The sequence below is a fragment of the Lethenteron reissneri genome, chromosome 22 (genome assembly GCF_015708825.2).
Source record: "Lethenteron reissneri isolate LAM-NWPU_2019-01 chromosome 22, ASM1570882v1, whole genome shotgun sequence".
Classification (NCBI taxonomy): domain Eukaryota; kingdom Metazoa; phylum Chordata; class Hyperoartia; order Petromyzontiformes; family Petromyzontidae; genus Lethenteron; species Lethenteron reissneri.
Window position 1 is genome coordinate 14,837,685 of NC_083800.1, and position 24,082 is coordinate 14,861,766.

The 24,082-nt window shown below is 52.6% G+C and overlaps 2 protein-coding genes across 4 annotated transcripts; both read right to left on the bottom strand.

The window, feature by feature from the left end:
- Window positions 1–844: 844 nt before the first annotated feature.
- LOC133345419 (proteinase-activated receptor 1-like) lies at window positions 845–8,911 on the bottom strand. Of its 3 annotated transcripts, none has more exons than XM_061556146.1 (3): window positions 8,807–8,911; window positions 2,884–3,143; window positions 845–1,897 (listed from the first exon to the last, which is right to left on the bottom strand). In XM_061556146.1, the coding sequence occupies exon 3, from the start codon at window positions 1,876–1,878 to the stop codon at window positions 943–945; it is 936 nt and encodes a 311-aa protein (XP_061412130.1). In that variant the 5' UTR covers window positions 1,879–1,897; window positions 2,884–3,143; window positions 8,807–8,911; the 3' UTR covers window positions 845–942. The 3 variants fall into 3 exon arrangements, with proteins under 3 accessions (XP_061412130.1, XP_061412131.1, XP_061412132.1); XM_061556147.1 differs by lacking the exon at window positions 8,807–8,911 and adding an exon at window positions 8,743–8,781 and having other exon boundaries at window positions 2,884–3,102; XM_061556148.1 differs by lacking the exon at window positions 2,884–3,143 and having other exon boundaries at window positions 8,807–8,820.
- Window positions 3,131–15,841, bottom strand: LOC133345718 (platelet-activating factor receptor-like). The gene is given in 5 exon segments (XM_061556697.1): window positions 3,131–3,143; window positions 5,872–5,977; window positions 14,136–14,210; window positions 14,940–15,420; window positions 15,422–15,841. Coding segments are annotated over 5 exon segments (1,095 nt in total).
- Between the last annotated feature and the right edge of the window lie 8,241 nt (window positions 15,842–24,082).

A 24,082-nucleotide genomic window follows, 5' to 3' on the forward strand; every position in this document is an offset into this window, starting at 1 on the left:
CCTGGCACAAGCATCGTGGTGACGTCACCGCCACTTAGTGGCGAATGGCGGTTGTTGTTGTTGTTGTTGTGTTAGTGTGTCTGTGTGTGTGTACGTGTGTACGTGTGTCTGTGTGTTAGTGTGTCTGTGTGTGTGTTAGTGTGTGTCTGTGTGTGTGTCTGTGTGTGTGTTAGTGTGTGTCTGTGTGTGTGTCTGTGTGTGTGTTAGTGTGGGGAGCGGTAGTGTAGCGGTTAGCGCACTGCGCTACGAACCATGGGACCCGAGTTCCATTTCCGCTCACGACCAACACCAGTGACGATTATCTGAATCGGTCCTGAGCCTCCCCTACGTCGACTCAGCCTCAAATGAGTAGCCGGTGCATTGTGTAAACATCGCCACTAGGGAGATAAAGGCGGTTGAGCGTGGCGCTGGCCACCCACCCCCTCATGTGCCGTGCCGACCTTCATATGTGTCACTCAATAACAGCACTTGCCCCAACAATCTGTCCAGGCGATACGGGGGACCTTTGTCTTTGTTGTTATTCCGCTGGCCCACTCGGCAGCCGAGCCGCGTGCGCCCGGAGAATGCCCCAAGGCTGCCACACGTCGCAGTCCGCATCCACAGGCAGCAGCCTCAGACCACCGGGGCACGAGCCGTCTGAGTTAGAACCTCACTTGACAACACGAGTGCTGTTGTTATGATTACGTTTTTTTGTTTGTAGATCTGTAATTGTGGAATGCTTTGACGTTGTCTGCCGGCCGAGTCGCCCCCTCGAGAAACACGCTCCTGACTCTGAAGGATTATTCACACCACGCTTTTACTCCAGAAGATTCCACATCGTCATTTAAATTGCGTTATAATTATAATAGACACACACACATAGACACACATAGACGTGTTGTATTGATCGTTCGCTTGAGTCCGCTGGCTGTCGCTGGAGTGGCCGTCTGGACAACGGTGCGTTCAGACGCTCGAGGAGGACACCTGGTTGGCAGCCAAACGGCAGCTGAATATGTTCTTGACGGACGAGCGGAATGCAGACGACGCGATGTAGATGATGAGCGGGTCGAAGAGGCTGTTGAGCGAGCAGAGGCAGAGCGTGATGTCTCTGAGAATGGAGATGGCGTGATAGGAGAAGTTGCTCATTTTGCTCGAGGCGAACGCGACGAGGTGCGTGGCGTTGTACGGCGAGAAGCAGAACACGTAGATGAGGATGCTCACGACCGTGATCTTCGTGGCGCGAGACTTCTTCTCCTGGTTCGACTGCTGACTCGTGACTAGAACCCGAATGATATTCCCGTAGCAGAAGAGCGTCACCACCAGCGAGGTGAAGTAGAGAGTGACGAAGAGGAAGAGCCTGAACGGAACGAGGAAGTCGAGGTCCGCCTTGGTGAACGCTTCGTAACATACAATTCTCGGTGGGTCGCTGCTGTTGTTGGTGGCATTCACGACACTTAATATGGTGACGAAGTTCGATGGAACAGAGTGGCTTACCGCCAAACTCCAGATCACCACGCTCACGATCCACGCCGTCCGGGTCTTGCGCCAGCCGGTGACCCAGAGCGGGTGCACGATGGCCAAGTAGCGATCCATGCTGATGGCGGCCACCAGCATGGTGGCGGTGTAGAGGGTGGAGAAGAACGTCATGGTGTAGACGCGGCAAAAGAACCCCGGCAGAGCCCAATGGTTTCCCTTCAAGTGGTAGACGATCTTCATCGGCAGCACCAGTAAGAAGCTCGTGTCTGCTGCGGCGAGGTTGAGCATGTAGACGGACATGGAGTCTTTCTTTTTCGAGACGAGAATGCAGACAGCCAGCAGGTTGAGAGGCAGCCCCAGGATGACCGAGACGCTGTAGAACGTCGGGATGATGACCGAGGGCAGTAACTGGGAGAGATCCATCCTTGAGCAGCAACTGGATCTGCACGCGACAGCCGGGTAACAAACTTGATTTGGAGCTTTCGTGACGGCAGGAATTACTCTTTGGTTCTTTCGGTAAAGTCACGTAGAAAAAAAAATAGCATACGACGTTTCGATTGCAACACAAGCAATCGTCATCAGGTACAAATTAAAGAGAAAACAAACCTAGTAAACTTAGAAATATGATGCAAATATAATGCAACCAAGTAGGGTGTTGACTGTTATGTTAGCCGACTCTCCGTGTTGTATTGCATTGTATTTCTAAGTTTACTAGGTTTACTAGGTTTGTTTTCTCTTTCATTTGTGCCTGATGATGATTGCTTGTGTTGCAATCGAAACGTCGAATGCTATTATGTAATTAATTTCTTTATTTCTACGTGACTTTACCGAAAGAACCAAAGAGCCGGGTAACAAGCTTGTGCGCGCGTGGATCAAACAGTTGGGATGTGTGTTGCATTACACATTGCTGTGAATTGTCACTATGTTGTCTTGAATAAGACGCGTATTGTACCTACCCCTAGAGCGTGCGGTAACTTAAACTCGGGAATGGTTACAATAATATGTCTCGTATTGGTAACTGGGGGGGGGGGGGGGGCACATCGATACAGAGGTCCTCAACACAGAGCCGAGCAGCAGCAGCGGCCCTGCCCCCGCTGAGCGTGCGAGGGACGCTCGCCCGCTCAGCTCATGCGAGAGTCGCGCCACCGTCACGCGACGTCACAAAGGCGCACGTCAGGTGACTTCCTGCTCAATCGAGCACGCGGCCCGGTTCGAAGCTAAACATGCATAACACGCGGCACGCGTGTTCAATAAGGGAAGGGGGGGATGTTTGCGAATGACCGCGTGGCTCTGTGGCCACGAGCACGATCCACGCGGTGCGGGAGTAACTTGGTGGTGGTGGTGGTGGCAGGCGTCTGCTGCTGCAGCCCCATCTCCACGGAAGTTCAACTCGGCACAGAGAGCCGCCCTGTGACGCTCGCAACCCACCGGGAGGAATCAGCCGCGTGGGCCGACAGAGGGGCGCGCGAGCGGCGCCTGGCGAGGGTGGCGCGCGGAAGGAGAGACCGCGACTCCGGGGGGGGGGGCGAGGCGCGCCGAGGCGACTGGAGCCGTCGCGGTCTCTGCACTCTCGGATCTGCAGCTCCACCGCGCGTTGGCTCCACGCAGCCGCCATCACCAGCGCATGGCGGCCCCACGGAGCGGCGTCTGCACAGAGCGGCAGACTGTGACGCCCTCACTCCTCGTTCCTGTGACGCGCACACCGCAGACGGAGCGATGGAGCGAGACACGCGCCACCACGCGCGTAGCTCGCGGATCGAGGTGCCAAGAGGCATTCGTTGCATGCATTCATGCTGAACTTATTTCGCACCGTACGTGGCCAACAGTGGTCGTCGGAGGTGGTTGAGGCGATCGAAGGACGCTGGGCGCGTTCTCTGCAATGTCGATGTTGTTGTCTTGGTGTTGTTGCCGCTTCAGCTGAGCTCACGCACCACGGGTCTCAAGTGGGAAGTAGCCCGGCTATGGGCCAAGTGGGAACATCCGTGTACCAAATCAACTTTGACTCGCCAAAAATAGCTGTGTGTGATGAGGGCTACACAATGCTAGCTGTGTGTGATGAGGGCTACACAATGCTAGCTGTGTGTGATGAGGGCTACACAATGCTAGCTGTGTGTGATGAGGGCTACACAATGCAAGCTGTGTGTGATGAGGGCTACACAATGCTAGCTGTGTGTGATGAGGGTTACACAATGCTAGCTGTGTGTGATGAGGGCTACACAATGCTAGCTGTGTGTGATGAGGGCTACACAATGCTAGCTGTGTGTGATGAGGGCTACACAATGCTAGCTGTGTGTGATGAGTGCTACACAATGCAAGCTGTGTGTGATGAGGGTTACACAATGCTAGCTGTGTGTGATGAGGGTTACACAATGCTAGCTGTGTGTGATGAGGGCTACACAATGCTAGCTGTGTGTGATGAGGGCTACACAATGCTAGCTGTGTGTGATGAGGGCTACACAATGCAAGCTGTGTGTGATGAGGGTTACACAATGCTAGCTGTGTGTGATGAGGGTTACACAATGCAAGCTGTGTGTGATGAGGGCTACACAATGCTAGCTGTGTGTGATGAGGGTTACACAATGCTAGCTGTGTGTGATGAGGGTTACACAATGCTAGCTGTGTGTGATGAGGGCTACACAATGCTAGCTGTGTGTGATGAGGGCTACACAATGCTAGCTGTGTGTGATGAGGGCTACACAATGCTAGCTGTGTGTGATGAGGGTTATACAATGCTAGCTGTGTGTGATGAGGGCTACACAATGCTAGCTGTGTGTTATGAGGGCTACACAATGCTAGCTGTGTGTGATGAGGGCTACACAATGCTAGCTGTTTGTGATGAGGGCTACACAATGCTAGCTGTGTGTGATGAGTGCTACACAATGCTAGCTGTGTGTGATGAGGGCTACACAATGTTAGCTGTGTCTGATGAGGGCTACACAATGTTAGCTGTGTGTGATGAGGGCTACACAATGCTAGCTGTGTGTGATGAGGGTTACACAATGCTAGCTGTGTGTGATGAGGGCTACACAATGCTAGCTGTGTGTGATGAGAGCTACACAATGCTAGCTGTGTGTGATGAGGGTTACACAATGCTAGCTGTGTGTGATGAGGGTTACACAATGCTAGCTGTGTGTGATGAGGGTTACACAATGCTAGCTGTGTGTGATGAGGGCTACACAATGCTAGCTGTGTGTGATGAGGGCTACACAATGCTAGCTGTGTGTGATGAGGGTTACACAATGCTAGCTGTGTGTGATGAGGGTTACACAATGCTAGCTGTGTGTGATGAGGGCTACACAATGCTAGCTGTGTGTGATGAGGGCTACACAATGCTAGCTGTGTGTGATGAGGGCTACACAATGCTAGCTGTGTGTGATGAGGGCTACACAATGCTAGCTGTGTGTGATGAGGGCTACACAATGCTAGCTGTGTGTGATGAGGGCTACACAATGCTAGCTGTGTGTGATGAGGGCTACACAATGCTAGCTGTGTGTGATGAGGGCTACACAATGCTAGCTGTGTGTGATGAGGGTTACACAATGCTAGCTGTGTGTGATGAGGGCTACACAATGCTAGCTGTGTGTGATGAGGGCTACACAATGCTAGCTGTGTGTGATGAGGGCTACACAATGCTAGCTGTGTGTGATGAGGGCTACACAATGCTAGCTGTGTGTGATGAGGGCTACAGGCTGATAATTTGTGTAATTGCTCTTATAGCATATTGTATAATAATAATAAATAGCATTAAAGTGTAATGTTTAATACAATGTATAAGGTAATATATAGTATCGTAATTTTATAGTGAATATATAGCAGTGTGGTATACAGTTGGTTGGGTAGAATAATACATAGTGTAATATTACAATGTATAGTCTATAAGCATATTAGTTGCTGTGGCGCCATATTATTAACATTCCTTCCCTTAATTAATTCTAACCTTACTCCCTCCCTTTGATACTGCTAATTCTGCATAATGCATAAACCCCTCGCCAAACCTCCTACGCATTTCACAAGTAGTACTAATCGCATATCTGCATTTCCCATAAATATGCTAAATTCCTCTTGATATGCAAATTATTTTGTCAAGACGCTCTTCGCCCCTCCATCCCAGCATAAATAGTCGCTCCAAGCCTGGGGCTTGTCATTCAGACTCTGCCTTCTCGACAGACCTGTTCTCCACCTGAAGACGGCTGCTTGCGTTGTGGTCGAAACGTCGTGAGAATTATTTTATTCTGTTTTATTTTTATTATTTTATTATTTTCCTTCTACGTGACTTTACCGAAAGAACCAAGAAGATGAATCCCTTCAGTCACGAAAGCTTTAAATCGAAAAATGTATATTATGTTCTCATGAAGGAACGCAAATCATCTCTCCATTTTCATGACGTCAAAGTCTGATCCGCCTCCCTCCACCCACCGCCCTGGTCTGAGACGCGCGATCCGCAGCGAGGCGATGAGCGACGCAGCATCGCTCATCGCCAGCCCCGACCCGGGGTCGTCTCGGAGCCGCCTCGCACCGGCACCTGGGGATGTCGAATAACGCGACGGGAACACTGACCCCGACACCAATCCCCTGGCTCCCGTGTGCTGGCGAACATTCTGCCACCAAATATGCACAGAGACGTCGCGCGAGCTGCAAGGGGGTCGACGAAACGTTTTCTTGCCAACGACAAGCACCTGCCTACCCTTCAGCCGACACCTCAACCCTGCCCCTCGCCGCCGACTCGAGCCCCGATCTCCCTTCTGGGATGGCGCTGCTGCTGTCATCATCCTAGAACCTGACCCAGATGCAGAAGAATGTTGGTGAGTGGAAGAACACGGACGTTCATAATGAACTCCTCGTTCGAGACCCAAACATCGCACCTCCTGCCGTTTACTTTCTTGTTCTAGAAAACACTGGTGATGTAACCATCAACTCACTCACTCAGCTACTCACTCACTCAGCTACTCACTCAGCTACTCACTCACTCAGTCAGCTACTCACTCACTCAGCTACTCACTCACTCAGTCAGCTACTCACTCACTCAGCTACTAACTCAGCTACTCACTCAGCTACTCACTCACTCAGCTACTCACCCACTCAGCTACTCACTCACTCAGTCAGCTACTCACTCACTCAGTCAGCTACTCACTCACTCAGCTACTCACTCACTCAGTCAGCTACTCACTCACTCAGCTACTCACTCAGCTACTCACTCACTCAGCTACTCACCCACTCAGCTACTCACTCACTCAGCTACTCACTCACTCAGCTACTCACTCACTCAGCTACTCACTCACTCAGTCAGCTACTCACTCACTCAGCTACTCACTCAGCTACTCACTCACTCAGCTACTCACTCACTCAGTCAGCTACTCACTCACTCAGCTACTCACTCAGTTACTCACTCACTCAGCTACTCACCCACTCAGCTACTCACTCAGCTACTCACTCACTCAGCTATTCACCCACTCAGTCAGCTACTCACTCAGCTACTCACTCACTCAGCTACTCACCCACTCAGCTACTCACTCACTCAGCTACTCACTCACTCAGCTACTCACTCACTCAGTCAGCTACTCACTCAGCTACTCACTCAGCTACTCACTCACTCAGCTACTCACTCACTCAGCTACTCACTCAGCTACTCACTCACTCAGTCAGCTACTCACTCACTCAGCTACTCACTCACTCAGTCAGCTACTCACTCACTCAGCTACTCACTCAGCTACTCACTCACTCAGCTACTCACTCACTCAGTCAGCTACTCACTCACTCAGCTACTCACTCAGCTACTCACTCACTCAGCTACTCACCCACTCAGCTACTCACTCACTCAGCTACTCACCCACTCAGCTACTCACTCACTCAGTCAGCTACTCACTCACTCAGCTACTCACTCACTCAGTCAGCTACTCACTCTGCTACTCACTCAGTCAGCTACTCACTCACTCAGCTACTCACTCAGCTACGCACTCACTCAGCTACTCACTGACTCACTCAGCTACTCACTCACTCAGTCAGCTACTCACTCACTCAGCTACTCACTCACTCAGTCAGCTACTCACCCACTCAGCTACTCACTCACTCAGCTACTCACTCACTCAGCTACTCACTCACTCAGTCAGCTACTCACTCACTCAGCTACTCACTCAGCTACTCACTCAGCTACTCACTCACTCAGCTACTCACCCACTCAGCTACTCACTCACTCACTCAGCTACCCACCCACTCAGCTACTCACTCACTCAGCTGCTCACTCACTCACTCAGCTACTCACCCACCCGCTCACCACTGGTGGAAAACCATCAACCGCATCAGAACATCAACAGGCCGATGTGCACATCTCCTTCATGAATGGAAAATTAAAGACACAAGCCACAATCCAAACTATGGACCACATAATAAGCGTAATAATAATCTCATACAGATAGACATAGACTCAAAGAAATACATAGAGACACATAGAGACTAATTTAAAGACAAACCTCAGTCGTGCTGTGGTTGAACTATCGCACCGTACATAGCCAACCGTGTGGCCCTGCAACCAAAACTCTGGACCAGATCGTCAACCACTGTCGCCTGCGCTCCTCCAACGGAGGAGGAACAGCAAAACGACACAAACTCACTCCAGAAGCCCTCTCGTCATGGCCAGCAGCAGCTCCTGAACGTATTGCTTCTGCCTCATGGGCAAGAATAGCCTAGCAAGGGATAACGCGATAGACCAACTGTGCAATACGAATGATCTTGCTCATCTCGTCATGGAGCATGAGCCATCACGCAAACTCCGGTCATCCTCGCCGCGGCTTCTGGCTAACCATCGAACAAAGACGGTCGCTGCATCGCGTGGCGCTTTCAGATGCGCTTCTGCGGCCGTCTGGAACGTTTTTCCGAAATTAGGAAGCCACGAGTTTAATCATCTAGTTTGAAAATTCATTTTTTTAGAACTGCTGTTTGTGTTTAGTGTGCTGTCCTTCCCCCGCACATCCGATTATCACGGTTGGCTACGTACGGTGCGAAAGAAGTTCAACATACATCTGTAATTGTCCATGAGCCTAGAGCAGATATCTCACTTGTGGGTACCACCTCCGCTGGCATAGCTTTAGCCAACACCAGTGGATCGCGTGATAACCGTTGTAAACGAGCGGTTTTATCAAGTAATGAACTCGTTACGACAAGCGTCGCGATACATGAGCTGGTCCCGATGTCAGCTGTGGCCCGTGGGCTCTCATTGGGCTTCTCCCGCTGCTGTGCCACCCCCTCCCCTGGGAGCCAGAGGCGCGATCTGCTCCGAGGGGCTCGACTCACAGACGGCGCCGCAGCAAGTCTCCCACGCGTCCCAACGTCTCGCACCGTCGCTGCTGGGACTCACCGCGAAACCGCGCGATCGACGATTCGCCTCTTCGGACGCCGTCTGCTCACGACTCGCACGCCCACGCGCGCACTTGTGGCTCTCTGTCTACGGCTGCCACGTCGCTTATATCCCAAATTAGAAGTCAGCAGCCTTGCGCGTGTGTGCTTAACCGTTGTTTCAACGCCAAGTGCCGGAGCGCTCGGCTAAGCAAATATTGACACTCGTGGGAGAATCACGGCGGTTGCTCAGAACTTGAGGCCGAAGGGAAATTTCGCGTGGTATCTGCAGCGATCAGCAGATGCGCCACGAGGCGTTGACAACTCGAGTGTCATCTACGGGACGCGTTCTTCAGTGGCGAAAGCAGCTTTCATCGCAATGCAGCTTATTGTCGAGTCCCGTGCGAGTAATGAGCTATTGTCCCGTGAGTGTCCATTTAATTAACATGTCAGAGCGCCAGAGTGCTAAGGAAGAGGCCATTGTCTAGCACGGCTTATTGGGTCCTGCGTGCCGCGTCAGGGCCGGCTGTTGTTTTTTCTGAACCCAGATGTGGATGGCTCCTTTGTGTGGAGGGAGCGTTCGGACAGCTGCTGAGGTTTCTAATTTATTGTCGATTCATACAATTTGGTTATTTCGGTAAAGTCACGTAGGTAGAAAAAATAATACATCACGACGTTTCGATCGCAACAACAAGCGACCGTTTGCAGGTGTCCTGAAGTTGTTGTTGCGATCGAAACGTCGTGATCTATTATTTTTGTATACCTACGTGACTTTACCGAAAGAACCAAAGAGTGTGGATTCCTGCAGTCACGAAAGCTTCCAATCAAGATGTAGTCGATTCCTCTGCAAATGAACACGCACTGGAGCCCTTTGCTGCGACCCAGGCGAATGTTGTGTGACCCCTGCGTGGTCGCACGTCGAGACGTCCACCCAAAGTAGCTAATGCTGCCTCGATGCGAATGGTGAAACGGGAGCTGCCTGCAGGTGGCCCACGGTGGGGGGGGGGATGTTGTTTCCGCAACCTCACTGAGTCTCAGTGCGCGTTTTAAGGAGGCTCCTGCCAAGGCTACCCCCTCCGTGAGCCGGCACGCGGAGATGCTGGGTCCACGCCATCATCGTTAACCGTGATCAATCCACTTTTCGATGAATGCCTTCGCCTTTCCAGCTGATCGCACGGCTCCATTCGTGGTCTCAGGCGGGATGTTTCCTTTGGTTGCCATTCCATGGCCAGTCTCGACGATTGTCCATCACCCGCGCTCTCGTGATGTCCCCAACCCCACGTGCTTCCCTTCACAGTCGAGACGATGATGACGATGGCTCCACGTTTGCTCCCAGATCCGCGTTTCCCTCTCTCTCTCTCAAGTTGGGTGTCATTCCAGGAGCCTCTCTTTTCGTGCTCCTCATTGTCCGTCCCTCTGATTGATTGCCATGCTTCCTCGTGCAACTTTCAGCCTTGGTTCCATTTCGTTTGCTATTGTCCGTGGTTCGTATCCTTGGGCCCATGTTGGGGAATGTGCACTGATTGTAAACGTTCTTCTTCAGGCACGTTCGTTGTGTTGCTTCTTTATTATCTAATTTAGTTTCCCAAAGCCACTGCCCCACGCTCTCATTAAACGTGTGTTAAAGAGGAGCGAGAGGTCAGAGTGAGGATTGCATTTGAAAGGTGACCGATAGCCCCTCGTGTCCCGACCGCTTCATTGTCCCGCGTGTCTGCGCCCATGCCCGTTGATGACGAGGCTCTGTGCAGTCGAAGCTGCTGCCACTCAAATACTCTCCAAGTCGACTGAGAAAGACGAATCTTCGAGGGGCCATGGGCCAGTGGTATCATGATCCACTTACTCTCTCTGAAACGAAGTCAGCCTTTGGTGTAAACACGCCTTGTACTTCTCAGAGCGCACAGGCAGAGCGCACGCATTGCACACACACGCGGCAGGAGTCTTTATGATTACACGAACACCACCCCGCGGTGATCAGAACAAACAGTAACGCGGGCTTGCTAATGACACACGGGGCGAATGAACCTTTAGACCGTCACTCTAAATGTAATGTACTCCCCGGATCGTTTAACCTGAGTCACCACATAGCGGCGTAGCTCAGTGCTGAATTGCCCGGTGCTACTTTCTGCCTTGCTCCTACAATAAACATGCAAAGTATGAACTCTGATCTCACGATTCACGCGTTCACGATGAGTGTTTGCGTGCGCATTCCGAATGCACTCACACTGCACCTGTAGCACTGCACGTAATCTCCCGCGTGGTCCGTGTGGTCTCACGTGGGCCCGTGTGGCCTGTGTGGTCTCACGTGGCCCCGTGTGTCCCCATATGGGCCGTGTTGTCCCGTGTGGTTCTTGTGGGCTGTGTGGTCCCGTGTGATCTCGTGTAGTCTCGTGTGGTCTCGTGTAGTCTCGTGTGGTCTCGAGTGGCCCGTATGGTCCATGTGGTCCCGGGCACGGTAACAACATTATCCAGCGTGGGACACAGACCCTGATGTTCACAAAATGTAACGCAGGGTGGCGCAGTGGCAACACTGGCCCCTCACGGCAAGAAGCGTATCTGTTGCATTCTTGATTCGGGAGGTCGCGTTCTCTCCACCTGTTCTGCGTGGGTTCCTCCGGGGTCTCCGGTTTCTCGTCCCATAGCGAAACACAACCACACAGTGTCACTGGTGTTGGCCAAAACATCCCAATTTGTTGTAAAATAACCTGCAAATCACTCAGCAACATCGCCTGCTACTGCGAAACACTTGGCAGCATCCTCCTCAAAGAGGGCCTTGAGACTTGGGCAGTCCCTGGTGACCAGCTGGTGTCTCATTCTACTCAGTTGGTGTCTCGTTCTGCTCTGCTTTGTCGGCTCCGGGCGTAGAATTCCACTCCGTCGAGCAGTGGTTCTTAACACGAGGTGCACACTGCACCCCCCTGGGGTGCGAGATGCTCTTTCTGGGGGTGCGAGACGTGGCCAGGTTTTTTTAGAAGGTAAATCATCGAAACGCAAATTAAGCACGGGCACGTAAAGTACAACTACTTAGTTTCATCAAACATATGTTTTATTAACATTACACATGTTTTGCCGATTGAGAACGGGGTACAAGGCTGCAGTACAAGAACCGCTGCCGTCGAGTGACCGTGAATGAAGTATGCCCTCTCACGTCGAGCGCGTCACATTTCACGTGCACAGAGGCTCTGAGCAGGAGGGGAACTTCTCAAATGTATGTAGCGAATGTTGAACTGATCTCGCACCGTACGTGGCCAACCGTGCTAATCTGAGGTGCGGGGGAAGGGACATAAAGCGGAGGAATTGCATCGCTCTGTAGGCATTGTGGTGCCATGGGACTTGGCGTGCGGGAGAAGAGCACTCCCCACGTCACACACGCCGACAGACTCTGCTCTTCTTTATCGTGCTCGCTCTCCCTCTCTCAGCATTCTCACAGAAGTGGTGTCGGGGCTCCCGCCAGTGGTGTGCAGCTCGGGTTCTGGACCCGCCTGCACACTGACCCGAGCGTGACGCAGCGCGGCCCTCGCAAGGACCTTCAATTCATCGAGTCGGTGTCCACGCGCACGGCAGTCACAGACTCATCGGAGCACACGAAGCCCAATTTGAACTCGAGGGTGGTGGTGTTGCTGTGATCGTAATTGTCTATGTGTGTGGATACCCACTCACGGGCAACACCGGTGACGAATATCCTAACCGGTCCTGTGACTCCCCTAGGTCGACTCAGCCTTATGGCTCACGCACAGATCATGTATTATACTGCATGCATAGGCAGTACAACAAGTAGGTCACGGCAGTATTCTGAGTGCGCCTTCCACAGCGCGTTATTTTCCACCCACATAACCGTTGGATAAACATCCCACATTCAGGGAGAAAAGTATTTATAACGACTTGTATTGTTGTTAGTTAAATGTTGATGCTGTTTTTCTCAATGTTGTTGTGGCAGCTGATATTCTAAGAGATATCTGTCATTGCTTTTGGTTACAGTACGTTGTACAATATTAATGGCAATATTCGGAATATTGGTACCAGTAATGTTACTCATAGCAACGTTATCAATAAACCAGGATTTTATTTCAGCCAGGTCTGTCCCTGTTGGTAACCCGGAAAACTCTTCCACACCCGGCATACCACATCCACCAGGCCTCTCGCTCTGCTGTGGCTTGATAGCCACGTGCCACCTTCTGGAATATTGCCACGTGGACAAGTATTCAATAAGAAATGAATGGGATCTTTTTGCTATCAAATTATGAAAAAATAAGAATAGGGGTTACCCTTTAAGGCAATAAAACAGGTGTTAAGATGTTCAAACACCAAATATAACCCTTTTGCAAGGAATAGTGGCATAAATACTGGCATATACAAGTCGCTATAAATACAGTTGCACGACGATTGCTGGGCATGAAACTAGGGGGCCTATGTGGGCGATCACCTCTCCATCCATTATTAATCCTGGGGAAATATGCAACAAAACAAACGCCAAAAAATCCATCACAGCTGGTCACGTGGTCGCTCTGGGCTGCCCGGGGCAATCGTTGGAGGCGTGCAGGCGGTGCCAGGCGCCGCGGGCAGCAGTAGCAGCCTCAGGCCGTGAGCGCCTTCTATACCGCGTGGCTGCCGCTGTTTGCGCAGCAGCTGCGACCTCGTTGATGGGGCTTGATGAGCCGTAAGGCTGCGTCGCGAGTGGCGGGGAGTGGTGCTTCTATGGCTGGGCGACCGAGCTTCAGCCAGGGACTTTTATTTACAGCGAGCGACTCGTGATGAATTGAACAAAATATAGAAATAAACAAAATATACAGGAGTATTTAACGAAAAAGTGATAAATTCACCGCACGTCGGACGTGACATCAGTGCCGTACATCAGACCTCAACACAATGTAAAGGGCACCCCCAGTGGCAGCTGTCCCTGTGGGCTCAAGGTTACGGAGTAAAGGGGCATTCGTCTGCCGGTAGGGGGAGGTTAATGGCGCTGGATGTAAAATCCTAAATGCAACAAAATGGCCTACCCTTGCGAATGGCATCACTGGATCTTTAACCACCAAAGTGACCTTTGGTCGTGAATGGGTCCGCCCCGGTGCCACGTGGTTTCTGCACCGCAGTGGACAGCGATGCACCTCCCATGCAGGTCGCTCTCGCGAATTTGACTGTTCCTGGCCTCTTTGAGTTCTCTCGCCTGGTTGAACAAAATCACCTCGAATCGGCTCCCATTCTGACAACGGCGCACAGGCTCCATGCAATTCTAACCGCCATTGAGCATTTCCCAGCGTTGTGCCGTGGCATGCATGTTCCCTTCACTGCTATACTCACTCTCCTTCACCATCACCGCTAGAATCACCATCGTCACTGCACGCATCCACACGCACAACAGCACACCTCCAGCCGGTCCTGCTCACTCGTGGGCCGTGGGGGCAGAGCCAGCAGCTCTGCCCCCACGGGGGCTGCCCGCACGGGGCAGGGGGCAGGGCAGGGCAGGGCGCGGGGGGAAGCCAAATGACAGCCCGCGGGCCACAGCTGAAATCGGTACCCGCTCAGGTATCGCAACTCTCGTCATATCGATTTATTTAGACACCTAATACGAGTTGATTACTTGATGACACCGCTCATGTCCTACGGTGATCACGCGATCCACTGCTGTTGGCCACATGGAGGGACTGGAACTGCTAAAGCGATGCCAGCTCAGGCGGTACCCACAAGCCAGACGTCTGGTCTGGGCTCATGGACTAGTACGGACGTGGTCAACCGTGCTAGGTTAAGACAACAAACTAAACAAAAAAAGCAGTTCTAAAGGAATTCGTTTTCAATTTATATTTGAAAGTGCATAGCTCCAGTGGCTTCCTAATATCGGAAGGAAGATCGTTCTAGACGGCTGCAGAATCGCATCCGGAAGCGCGAGGTGCAGTGCCCGTGTTTGTTCGATGGTGAGCCAAAAGCCGCTGCTGTGGGAATGAGTTCGAGTGATGGTGTATGCTCCTTGACGAGATCAGCAAGGTATCGTGGTCCATTTGTGGCAAGCACTTTGTGTGTAATGAGTGCGACCTCGTAACGTATTCGTTCGGCAAGGGGAAGCCAACGCAGCTCAGCGAGCACTGCGCGGGCACGTTGGGATGTCGCAGCGAGAGTGTTCGCGAGTTAAACCACTGCGGCTGCTACGCGATTGTTGCTCCGGCCGCACTTCCAAATGTTCTTGAAGGATTCTCGAAACGTGGTGGATGCGATGTAAGCGATGAGCGGGTCGAAGAGGCCGTTGACCACGATGAGGCAGAGCACGACGTCTCGGAGCAGAGCCAGGCTCCTCCACGAGAGTGTGCTGGACTTGCTCTGGACGAAGCCGATGACGTGGGACACGTTGTACGGAGTGAAGCAGACCAAGAAGACGACCAGCACCAGGACGGTGAGCTTGACGGCGCGTTTCTTCTTGTCCCGGCTGATGGTTTCCGTCCGATTCCTCACTTCGATCAGAGCCTTGATGACGTTGATGTAGGAGAAGAGCATGACGGCAAGGGACGTGACGAAGAGAGAGAAGAACAGGAACATCCGGTACCTGATGAGGTAGTCGGTCTCCGCCTGCGTGAACGTCTCGTAGCACTTGGTGAACGGCTGCGAGCTGCTGCCGTTGGTGGCGTTGATCTGCGTGGTGAACGTGACGCTTGTTGATGGGCGCGATCTCGGCGATGGTGATGACCCAGATGACCGCGCACACGATCCACGCCGTCCTGGGCTCCCGCCAGCGCGACATCTCCAGCGGGTGCACCACGGCCTTGTAGCGGTCGACGCTGATCGCCGCCAGGATCATGATGCTGGCGTAGATGTTGGTGAAGAATATGAGGGTTGTCACGCGGCAGAGGAACGAAGGGAATATCCAGTTACCGCCGTTGCCGATGTACACGATTTTCATCGGCAGGACCATCAAGTAGAATAGATCAGCAATGGCGAGGTTCACCACGTAAATGGACATGGAGTTCTTCTTTGTAGGGCCTAGCACCCAACACACCACCATATTCAGCGGTAAGCCGATAGCTACCGTTGAAACGTAAATCGGTAGAATCACAAAATCTGAGAGAAAATTCATAGATTCCATTCTCTAAAACCAACAGCAGATAATCCCCCATTCACACAAAACAATCTTAACTTTAAAATAAAACACCCCAGGGTAATACCCCTACGTGGCCGTGGGGCATCTGCCAGCAGGCGCGTCCTGTGGTGGCCGCGCGTGTCTCTTGGCAGGTTGCTGCTGCCGCGTGCACGAGGAGCCACAGCGGAGCTGCTGCTGCTGCTGGGGAAGCCGCCTGAGCTCGAGTGCAAGAACGAGAAGCACGGGGGGGGGGGGCTCTCGCCACCACGTGGCGTGACGGTGTGGAGCTCGGCCCGCAGGCCACCGCTGCTCCCCGGGGGGGGGGGGGCGGGGGGGGCTCCCGGCAGACTACGCTCTGCCCCAGGGCGTCCTCTGCGCGGGCGGCAACTCGTGCAGGGGGACGAGCGTCTCTTTGTCACGCCGTGGGATGTCGTTGTGCAATACAACCGGTGATGGGCAGATGCGGCTGCTGTGGTGGTGCCTGTGAAACGATTGACCGGAGGAAACAACAACAGTTTAGCATTGCCCACGGCGAAGTTCCATCATCCTCGCCCGGCAGGTTCTGTCCATGGTGCATAGCCAGGAGGAGCTGGAGGCTCCCTCTCGGCCCCGCCTGCTGTGGTGTTCAGAGCTGCACTCTGCAACTCCATCTGAGCGCCATCCTGCAGCAGCACGACTCACAGCACCGTGCACACAACGAGTGGCAACAGCAGCAATGATAGCAAAGCTCACATCAATCGCGTCAACAAATGATAGCCGGCAGCGCGCTGGCGAGACACGCTGCGATGGTGATCATTTGTTCGACATCAACTCTGCGTCGTGAAGCTGTGTCCTCGTATGCCTCTGGCTTCTCTCCGGGCTGGAACGGGAACTGCGATTCGTGAACACGGAGCACACGGGCCTGAAATCAATCGCTGCACAGAGCCTGTTGTGCGTGGAGGAGAATCGATGCTTGTAGCTCCGGTACATGAGAGAAACACAAGACTGTCGACGGAGCTGGGACAAACAATAACTGACCGTGGCATTTGATAAACTCACTGGTGTGGTTTTAGATACGGAGCCAAACATCTAAAGAGCGGCGCAGGTCCCATGGACGAACTGATCTGGCGTGAGCATCGTGTACCGTGAACTCTAAGCCCACGTTCACCCTTCTGAAGGGACATTTCCCGCTCTGTGTACGTGAGTGGACTCACCATACGAAGTGTGTCTCTTGTCCTCGGTGAGTCGGCAGGGGAGGCCAGCGTGTGAGATCGGTGATGTGGGAGCGAGTCTGTGGGACAAGCTGGACTCTCTAGTATATATATACACGAGGGCACCAGGGGGAGGAGGGCCCAGCCGGGCGCGCGAGTTGAGTAATGATGCTGCCCGCAGCAGCTGCTGCTGCTGCTTTGAATGGGAACAACTCAACAAATGAGGCATCATCACCACCACACAGAGGAGGGCAAATGCACAACTTACAACAACAGCGAATGTGATGGCGGTCACCCAGCATCACTGCGCGGTGTCACGCTGCACTCTGGATACAGCGCGGGTGCGCCACGGTGGCTAGGAGATGTTAACGACCTCGCCTGGTATACAGGAGGTCGTGGGTTCGATCCCGATTCTGACGATGCTGCTCTATATTTGGAGTTTGTGTGTCTCTCTCCCCGTAGTCGTGTGGAGTTTTCTCCGGGTCCTCCGGTTTTTTTCCCTCCACAATTTGGCTGCTACAACTTTCCACGCGATAAGCCACTTCATTGAGCTATCATTTGTGGTCAGGTGGCTTCTGAAAAAGAGCGAAATGGCTCAGTGGGCCTTACCTGGTAAAGTAATTAAAAAGTTAATAGTCTTATAGTTTATTGCTTTCAATGGCCAGTGTCGCGGCCGTGGTGGCGCCAAACGGACACGAGGCGGACCGCGTGGAGCAGACGACATGAGTGAAGTAATCGTTCAGGTGGCGAGTCGAGCCCCAGTGTGTCGGCACGCGCGCACTCTGCCCGGATAGTATGGACTGTAAGTTGAACGTATTTCGCACCGTACGTAGCAAATCATACTAATTGGAGGTGCGGGGAAAGAACAACAAACTAAACACAAAAAGCAGTTTTAAAGAAACGAGTTGCTAATCAAGATGTAAAGGTGCGTAGCTGCAGTGGCTTCATGATATCGGGAATTCCAGACGACGGAGAAGCGCTTCTGAAAGCGCGCGATGCAGTGGCAGTCTTCGTGCATTGACATTCACTCGTTTTCTTCACCAATTCTCATCGCATTGGCCTGAAGGGGTGCACACAAAGTATTCAAGAAGTTGGGAAAAACTGTAAAATCACTTAAGGCGAGCTCATGAAACAAAGACACGGACACTTGAATCACCACAACCGGGCAACATCACACAATTCTGAGCTAGCGGCCATCATGAACACGGCTGGCTCACTTGGGACGTCCCAAGGTGGCTTCGCCTTTTATCTCACTACTAATGCCGCCCCCCCCCCCCCCATGTGTGCAGATAGTACTATAGACTCTATTGCATGTAGGGTGTGTCGGCATATATAGTAAGTAGATAGTAGATACTACTGACTGTTGTATGTAGGGTGTGTAGGCATATATATAGTCAGTAGATACTACTGACTGTTGTATGCAGGGTGTGTAGGCATATATATAGTGAGTAGATAGTAGATAATACTGACTGTTGTACGTAGGGTGTGTAGGCATATATATAGTCAGTAGATAGTAGATACTACTGAATGGTGTATGTAGGGTAAGTAGGCATATTGATCAACAACATACTTTTCTTTTTTGGGGGGGGGGTGAAAATTATTTTTTGGTTGGCCGCGACATTTGTGAACCTGTTGGATCAACGTTTCACCCCCACATCTGGTGGAGGGTCCACTTTCTATAACATTTTCATTCAGGCCTTCTTAAAGACCCTGGTCATTTAGTTGATGGACAAACGGAACGCCGGGCATTCATAATAATCAGACATATGAGAAGGAGCCACCGCTGTGAACATCTCTCGCAAGCTTCCCTGCTTCTATCGCTCGCAGTCGAGCGATTCGTGTGCAGCTGAAGTTCGTGTGTCTGCCACACGCTGCTGCTACTGCAGCTGCGGCTGTTGCTGTGTGACGCTCCCTCGCTTCTCGGCCTGAGTCCGCAGGGGGCCCGTGGCGGTCTCGTCGCCGCTGTGTTGTGGCTGAGCTTCAAGCGACGCCGGCCTCGGGGTCGATCATTCAGCGGCCGTGGCGGTGCGAGCCTCTGCGCCAAGTGCGTCGTGGTCGCCGTGCGCGAGGTCGTGACGGTGACAGCGATGCAACGGAGATGGGGCCAATGACGGTTGCGTCATTGTTTGTTGTGATCAGAATCAGGATGTGTATTTAAACTGGAGGAATCCGATGAGCTAGAAAGCTCTTTTTTCACAGATGTCCACTGGGGGCCGGTCAGGACGTAACGACAACAAACAGTACAAAGACACGATCGGGGTGCAAAGTATAGGCAAGGTAAACAAAAAGCTTAAAATATACAAATAAAACTGCGCGATGTTGTTGTATCTTACCAGGCATCGCCCACGCGCACGGCGTCGTCACCAATCGCATGAGCAGCCGGGCGAGGAGCTGCCCAGGCGCGTGACCTCGAGGCGGGCAGGGCTCGCGTGGAGAGGATCGCGATTGGCAACTCCGCGTGTGACCCCCCTAGGAACCGGGTCTGGCAGCCAGAGGGGCCGCTGCGTCAGGCGGGAGAGGGGCCGTGAGCCTGGCGCGCCGTGCAAGTGGACAGGAGATGTTGACTCCCTCGCCTGGCACACAGGAGGGCGTGGGGTTCGATCCCGACCCTGGCGATGCCTGCTGCTGTATATTTGGAGTCGGTGTCTCTCTCAATTATCACGGTGGCCAGGAGACGTTAACTACCTCGCCTGGTACACAGGAGGGCGTGGGAATCGATCGATCCCGACCCTGGCGATGCCTGCCGCTGCTGTCTATTTGGAGTTCGCGGTGTCTCTCTCTCCTCTAGAATCAATTATCACGCGTGCAGAGTGTTTGGCTGCTGCTTTACATGTCCACGTGATAAGCCACCACCTCGTTGAGCTATCGTCTGCGACAGCCAGGTCGCTTCTGAAAAAGAGCTGTACAGCTCAGTGGACCTCATCTGGTCGAATAAAACAAGTAGCTTAAAACCACAGGTATTGTGGTTAATGCAAACATGATCTCTTGTAAAAAGGTGTCAGTTTTGTGTCAGATAAAAGGGTAAAAAACCTATTATTATGCTTCAAATCGCTTTAAACTATTGTCATTGTAGTGCGCATTTTATATGGCGCTGCACTTTGATGTTGTAGGAGAAAACTTTTATTAAATAGTCTATTTAATTAAGTAGAACGTGTTGTCTATATTTATTTAAAGTTGCGCATTTTGATGTGACGTCACATTTCTCACCCCCCCCCCCTCGTCACACATCGTCGCAAATGTCTGACCCCCCCCCCCACCCCTAGGTGCGTGACGTCATTTATGGACGGCCCCTAACCAGCGAGCGCGACCAAATTGCGTCATGCAAACAGAGCGTTACAAATGTTTGATTCGCTTGCAAGCTACTCGCTAATTAGAATACCTCACAAAATGGACAATAGGTTAAGATAATATAATTATAATTCAAATGTGTAATGTGCATTCCATCGTAGGATCCCAATGCGCAATGCATGGAAATCAGGAAACAAAAACAGAACCAGGGCACGGGAACAAACTCAAGAGGGAACGCCACTTTAAATCGACGCGTTTTCAAAGCAGACTTCAATAAAATATTAATGGTCATTTTTCATACATTTACTTCTCAGAGTCATGTTGGGTCAGGACAATGGGCGTAGCTCGGTTGAATACAAAATGCAGAAGCCAACGCAGAAGTTGGGGACCAACTTGCCCCAATCGCCGTCTGGAGACATCGCGGGCGGCCCGTGGAGACCAAACAGGCGCGTGGCGTCTCTCTCGGCACGCGCACCGACAGAGTATCAACAGCGGGGTTCCCTCCCCACCCATTGTCCCTGTGCGCGCGGTGTTTGTGTTGAGCCACGAGGACGCCGCGTGCGTTTGACTCGCGGTGACCTGCGATGAGCGGTGGCGCAGTGGTGAGCGCACCGCGCTACGAACCTGGCGACCAGAGTTTGATTCCTCGCTCACGGCTACCAGTACCAGTCATAGCGATTATCTGAACTGGTCCTGGGCCTCCCCTTGGTCAAATCAGCCTCACAGGAGTACAATGTGCGTGGTATAGTGTGTAAAAAATAACAGCAATGGGGAGACAACGGCGGCGGGATGTGGTGCTGGTCACCCACCCCCTTGTGTGCCGTCCCGGCGTTTGTAGGTGATCGCTTGCAGCACTTTTCCCAATAGCCTATGTAGCCTCAACAGGGGACCTTTGTCTTTGTGTCCTGTAATTCTCGAGTGTGTGGGGGTCGCTAGCCCCCGAAATCCCTCCCTCGATAATGCTAACGGCCGGGCTAGCATCATCAATCGCCCCCCCGCTGCTAAGCGAACCGCTGCTGAGTTCCTCACCCATGGTGTGGGAGCCGTCGCCCGAGGATTCCCCTCCACCGCGGGTCCGCGTAGCAGGCATGGTTAATTACGTACGCGCACACCCACACACACAGCTCTGCACGGCACTCACTCTTGCGCCGCTCTGCGCCGCGCTGGCCGCTCACGTTACGATCGCGCACCTGGGGTACGCCGATTTCGCACGACGAGAACTTACGCATACACCGTACCACACGCGTTCACACTTATAACACGTAACGAGCACACGCAAGCGGGGCACACGCCGACACAACGACTCAAGTTGCCGCCGCCGTGCGCGCGAGATAAACCGTACAACAATGCGCAGCCGATTACGCGCTCGAGCACACGCAAGCTCGCACAAAGCCAACAGCTTCACTGCGCACCGCGGTTTCGCACACGCGAGTGGGGTGCACGCCGACACGACGACCCGTCCCCTCCCGCACTCGCGCGTGCACGTCAACACAAGTATCGTGCAAGGACGACTCTCCTCTCACACGGCTGCGCAGGCACGCCAACACACAAAAGTGCTCTCCCCGGGCGTTAACACACACACCTCCGTACCCGCACCATCGTACAGAGACCACGGCCTTTACGCATACAACGACCCCACACCCGCGAATGCAGTGCACGCCAATACCACGTTCAAAAACACCCAACAACACGGTTTTGTTACTACGCTCGAGACTTTATTAACCCTTGTTAACCCACCGAGCCACCCGTGTGTGTGTACGAGCCAGCAAGGCGCTTCCAACCCACTCTCTAGTGGCGTGCAGCCCTATTCTATGCTGCGCTCTCTGCTACACCGTTTTCCTACTCGTCCTTACCCCGAACTAACCTTCTCCTACGGATCCCACTCTCCGCTCTGAGGTGTTGTAAGGCGCGCAATACGATACCGTCTGTAGTCCTAGGTGACCTTGCGGCGCTCAGGTCGTCCTGCAGACGATCCTGCGGCTCGCCCGATGATTCGCTCGTCGTTGACCCCGTGTCACTACTCCAGAAGAAGAGAGTCCCCTACTGCCCCTGCGTTTTCTTTTAAACTATCCACATCAAAGCTAGGCGCCCCCGTCCCGACCGCCTTGGTCTCTCGACCAATCCTGAGCCTAGGATCTCCCGCCCTTTTGCGATCCCGCCGGCCTTTGACCTTTTTGCTAAGCAGCAGCCCCGGGTCCTGATCCCAGCTATCTGCCTGGCTGACCCGTGTTTGTGTTTGTATGCGTTTCTAACTGCGGGGCTCTCTGAGCTCGCCGTGGTCGTGCGATCTCAAATCCGCCCACGGCGCCGCAGTGTTACTTAGCCTGGGAAGGGTCCTGTCCAATTCCCTGGCCCTGAGAAACCGTGGGGTAACCCCCCGAGGGGGCCCTCGGGTGAAAACTCAGGGTAGGTGACCCGACCACAAGGCCCTACGTGGGTGCGGGTGCGTGCTTATGTGGGGGGGTGATGGGGGGCAGTGCAGTGGTGGAAGCCGGGCGGCTCCCTGGCTCGGCAGAGCGGCCCCGTCGTTGTGGCACCACAAGTGTCTTCTGTTCGCGTGCTCGTGCTCACCGTGATCACCTTGTTCACCGTGGACACCGTGTTCATCGTGGTCACCGCGTTCATCGTGGTCACCGCGTTCACCGTGTTCACCATGATCACCGTGTTCACGTGAGTGTCTGCGCGAGGTTCGTGTCCACGGCGTCACGACGTCTGCCTGGGCTGCGCTGCCCACTTTCTTCCCTGTGGCTAAATCGAGAGAAGCATTTGCCCCGTTTGTAGCGAGTGATGAGGGTTATTTTTCATCATCTCATTGTTTCTATTCTAGCATCACTCGTTTCTAAAACAGCCGGATTCAGATAGTGCGGGGCCTGTAGCATCTTACCTATAAAAGTAATTGTTAAATAAATATACTAATTACTAATTGCTCCTGAATTCATATGAAAGCGAACTCAATATTATGAAACATTTTACAGTCTCACCAATCTGTTTTAATAGAAATCATACTTTACTGTTACAAATTGCATTTACAATCAACAATTTTCGACAGATCTCCATCTCCATAAAAGGCAAAGTTGTGATTATGTGTCTGTTCAAAATGTTTAGCGTACTTCCCGACATGCAACAAACTGGAAATTTGCCATGTGGGTACTTTCCAGACTGTACACCATGCAACAATTATAAAATACACTTTAGTTTTTTTTTGGGGGGGGGGGGGAGCTCAATAATGGGTAGATTTTTTTGCACGGAAAGTGAGCTGTGACGTCGCATCTGTCATGTGACCCGCGCGTGTGGAAGCGTCACGCATTGTAGTGTAGTGGTTAGCGCGCTGCGCTACGAACCCGGCGACCCGAGTTCGATTCCCGCTCACGACCACCACCGGTGACGATTATTTTAACCTGGGCCTCCCCTAGGTCGACTCAGCCTCAAACGAAGTAACTGCTGTGGTGTGTGAACATCGCCACTGGGGAGACAAAGGCGGCTGGGCGTGGTGAATCCAAGTCCCGGGCGAAGCCAGGTAGTACAGCTAGTTCTATATAAAACTTTCGTGACTGCAGGAATTCAAATTCTTTAGTTCTTTCGGTAAAGTCGCGTGACTTTACCGAAAGAACAAAAGAGTATGAGATCCTCTCTATTTGCTTTAATTGTTGTCAATTGCTCGAGTTGACTGCGATTAACCACATCAACGCTGTGGTTGTCATTGTAACTATGGAAATATCCCAAACTACCTAAATGTTGGTGTACTGCAGTACGTATCTGA